General features: G+C 39.4%; 1 protein-coding gene across 1 annotated transcript; it reads right to left on the bottom strand.

Annotated features, from left to right (window-relative positions):
• Positions 1 to 2,046: 2,046 nt before the first annotated feature.
• Positions 2,047 to 2,474, bottom strand: LOC106473696 (variant surface antigen F-like; the record flags this gene model as incomplete). Its single annotated transcript, XM_013934374.1, has 1 exon — positions 2,047 to 2,474. A coding segment is annotated over one exon (428 nt), but the record flags the coding sequence as incomplete, so codon positions are not given.
• Between the last annotated feature and the right edge of the window lie 1,817 nt (positions 2,475 to 4,291).

Here is a 4,291-nt window from a genome sequence, read left to right as displayed (position 1 = left end):
AAAGGAGCCTCACTAAAACGGCCTGTAAACTACGTGGAAAGTACATGTAAGAAAGGACAATTGAAAGGAGCCTCACTAAACGGCCTGTAAACTACGTGGAAAGTACATGTAAGAAAGGACAATTGAAAGGAGCCTCACTAAACGGCCTGTAAACTAAAGCAGATTTGATAGATAACCTATTTTTGTTAGCCATCAATGATTCCCCTTTTTTACTATTGGTACACAAGAGTAAATAGCAAGTAAAGGAGTTGCTGCTAACCGATTGCTCACCTGTGAAGATGGTTTGAATAACACCACAAACTGACAAACGTGCTGCGACAGGACTCCACAGTTTGAGGGAGGATAGCCTTTGCTTTTTCCAGTGCCGAACCCCTCTAGCACGTAAATCATAAGTTATTAAAATTTGATATTTATAAAGTCCTCAACTTGTTGTGATGGGTTTTCTGGTTTTTTTAGCTCTATTAATAAGTACTAATTTAGTACATGATTAGATGAATATTTAATTATACTGTTACCAACTGATAAGATAAAGACATAAGCAGAACGTTTCACATGTTTGTTTTAAGTACACTGCAGAGTTACTAACTACGTGGGTTTAGTACAAGCTATAACGTTTAGTTTGAAGTAGAGAGATAGTTAGTGTTTCATTTTCCTGCTTACGGTGTTATCAAGTTCATTTATAGGCTTTGTAGAGTGTCAGTATATGTTGATTAAGACTTAATGTTTAATTGCAATGGCATTTGCAGTGAGTTAAATTGTAAGTACTAGTGCAGAATTATCATTAATGCTAAAGGTAGCTTACTTTAGCATTATTATATGTTCAGGCAACAGTTGGAGAAAACAACTAAGTTATTGATTATCGAGAGCCTAGTTGTGTGCTATCTCTGGATATGTGATCCATGGCCAGCATAAATTAAATCTGCAAGCTGAACCAGATGGGTGACATATATATTGGATCAATTGGCAGATCATCAAGTAAAGAGTTCACTTTGTCACAAGAAGGTGGAAACAAGATGGAAATGTCAAGTTACTAGTTATAAACAAAACTTATTAGTGTAAGGTTCTGTATCAGGGAGGTTTTGTAGCTGTGAATCTTTCTACCGTATCGGTCAGTTTGCAATCATCTCCAGAATAACAGCCCCTTTTAATGGGCTGCTGATCCCCCCCCCATCACTTGCCTGGCTTGTTAGGGCTGACATGGCTGGGAACAGGAGTTCTGAACAGCGACTGTTTAATGTATTGCTTTCAAATATTGATACATTAAAGACAGTGCCCAGATGGGTGCCTGCAGGAGCATAGTAAATCATTTATTCAGTGGAAACCTCGACTTTCCAGAAGGAGATGAACAGGGAAATCAACTCTTAAACATTGAGCTAATAAACAACACATGCGTAAAACGTACACCAGATTCCATCATTCTTTCAGTATGATAGGGAACTGTAATGTTAGGGACATCAAAGGAAGCAGAACTGTCTTAAGTTGAGGAGTTCACTTTCACTGGCATTAACTTAATATTACATGGTGATCCCAAAGACTGGGATGGCCATTGCAACGTCTGCTATTAACATTATGAAAGGAACAACCACACTGAAAGCCACAAGCCACCTAAACAGCCTATCCAAAGTTACCCATACAAATCTGAACCACCAAAGTGTATCAAAAGTAACACAAAACATCATGTTGAAATTTGGATGTTCCTCCCTTACCTGACTGACAACATTACTGTGTATCTATAGACACCACACCTGGGATGCTGATAAAATCACTAATGACAGTTTATCTGCTCTCCACAGTATAGCCACCAACTTTATGTTAAACTCTGGTGAATAAAGAATAACTGCTGTTGGCACAGGCTCGCCTTAGTGCTTGTTTTAATAATCCTACCTTGAGTGTTATCTCTACCTAGCATAGATGCATGTGAAGACTAGAAGGCAAAGTGGTAAAAACAATCAATATACCAGTACAAGAATATCGAGTTTTATGGTGGAGTAGCACTGGTACCTTCAATCATCTCTCCCCTCTGTGGGGTAGCACTGGTACCTTCAATCATCTCTCCCCTCTGTGGGGTAGAGACGATTGAAGGTACCAGTGACAGAGTGGAGAGATGATTGAAGGTACCAGTGCTACCCAACAGAGTGGAGGGGTGGCACTGGTACCTTCAATCATCTCTCCCCTCTGTGGGGTGGCACTGGTACCTTCAATCATCTCTCCCCTCTGTGGGGTGGCACTGGTACCTTCAATCGTCTCTCCCCTCTGTGGGGTGGCACTGGTACCTTCAATCATCTTTCCACTCTGTTGGGTAGCACTGGTACCTTCAATCGTCTTTCCACTCTGTTGGGTAGCACTGGTACCTTCAATCATCTCTCCACTCTGTGGGGTGGCACTGGTACCTTCAATCGTCTCTCCACTCTGTGGGGTGGCATTGATACCTTCAGTCGTCTCTCCACTCTCAACCAAATTCAAATCAGAAACTTCTACAAATGGTGAAACAATGATATTGATACAGTCTGAAAAGCATGTAGTCAAGCCTAGGTGAATAAGATGCGCGATATGGAATGGAATGAACTACACAACAAGCCTAATCTCACAAGGTCTTCATTCTGGCATTTCCACAATTTATGGCTGGCACAGAAAGCAAAAGCATGGCAATATCGGTCATATGTGATGATGGTTGCATCCAACACTGTACAAGTGAAAACCACCGCAAGGTTTTCATGAATATATACATTAAATAATGTAACCATGGTGACATGCAGGAGAGGTTCAAACTTCTTCGATCCTTATCCGAGCTACAACTACATGTGGATATGGAAGACATCATTAACTTCGATAATACACAGAGCCACATATACATGTAAAGATGTAGCCATAGGTCCACGTGGTTCAAGAATCCCCACTTTTAGAAACTTACAAAAGCCAGCCTCTTGAAGTTATCATTGGATTATTAAAACAGTAGGGCAAAAGTTAGCATCCCTGAAATATGGGCTGATGCTTTTATCAAATTCTTAACCAAACCCATGAAGGATCATTCTCGTCTTAAAGCCTATTAAAAAGATTATATGCCAAAATCTCACTGGCAATATCCCAAAATGGTTGTAACTAGAAAGCTTGCCTTTTAGGTGGTAATTACAAACCTGCATCAAAACTGCTCAATTCACACTTGATATATGGAAATTATGAAACGAAAAGTCTCTGGAAAACGCTTCAGATCTAGAAGATGCCTACAACAGAATATACTAGTCTTTTCTTTCTAACAAAATGCTCGGAATAGGCATCAGTGAAACATGGATCGTAACTGCACTGACTACCAGAACATGCATCATGAAGCAAAAACTAGTGGTAGTCTAGCAGAGAACTAAAGAATGGTGTAGGTGGTAGTCTAGTAGAGAATTGAATAATGGTGTAGGTGGTAGTCTAGTAGAGAACTAAAGAATGGTGTAGGTGGTAGTCTAGTAGAGAACTAAATAATGGTGTAGGTGGTAGTCAAGTAGAGAACTAAAGAATGGTGTAGATGGTAGTCTAGTAGAGAACTAAATAATGGTATACGTGGTAGTCTAGCAGAGAACTAAAGAATGGTATAGGTGGTAGTCTAGTAGAGAATTAAATAATGGTGTAGGTGGTAGTCTAGTAGAGAACTAAATAATGGTGTAGGTGGTAGTCTAGTAGAGAACTAAAGAATGGTGTAGGTGATAGTCTAGCAGAGAACTAAAGAATGGTGTAGGTGGTAGTCTAGTAGAGAATTAAAGAATGGTATAGGTGGTAGTCTAGTAGAGAACTAAATAATGGTGTAGGTGGTAGTCTAGTAGAGAACTAAATAATAGTGTAGGTGGTAGTCTAGTAGAGAATTAAAGAATGGTGTAGGTGGTAGTCTAGTAGAGAACTAAATAATGGTGTAGGTGGTAGTCTAGTAGAGAACTAAATAATAGTGTAGGTGGTAGTCTAGTATAGAATTAAAGAATGGTGTAGGTGGTAGTCTAGTAGAGAACTAAAGAATGGTGTAGGTGGTAGTCTAGTAGAGAACTAAATAATGATGTAGGTGGTAGTCTAGTAGAGAACTAAAGAATGGTATAGGTGGTAGTCTGGTAGAGAACTAAAAAATGGTGTAGGTGGTAGTCTAGTAGAGAATTAAAGAATGGTGTAGGTGGTAGTCTAGTAGAGAACTAAAGAATGGTGTAGATGGTAGTCTAGTAGAGAACTAAATAATGGTATAGGTGGTAGTCTAGTAGAGAACTAAATAATGGTATAGGTGGTAGTCTAGTAGAGAACTAAATAATGGTATAGGTGGTAGTCT

This window comes from Limulus polyphemus, unplaced genomic scaffold (assembly GCF_000517525.1).
Source record: "Limulus polyphemus unplaced genomic scaffold, Limulus_polyphemus-2.1.2 Scaffold6412, whole genome shotgun sequence".
Lineage (NCBI taxonomy): Eukaryota > Metazoa > Arthropoda > Merostomata > Xiphosura > Limulidae > Limulus > Limulus polyphemus.
The sequence above is the reverse complement of the archived record's forward strand: the minus strand, read 5'-3'. Positions and strand labels throughout refer to the sequence as shown.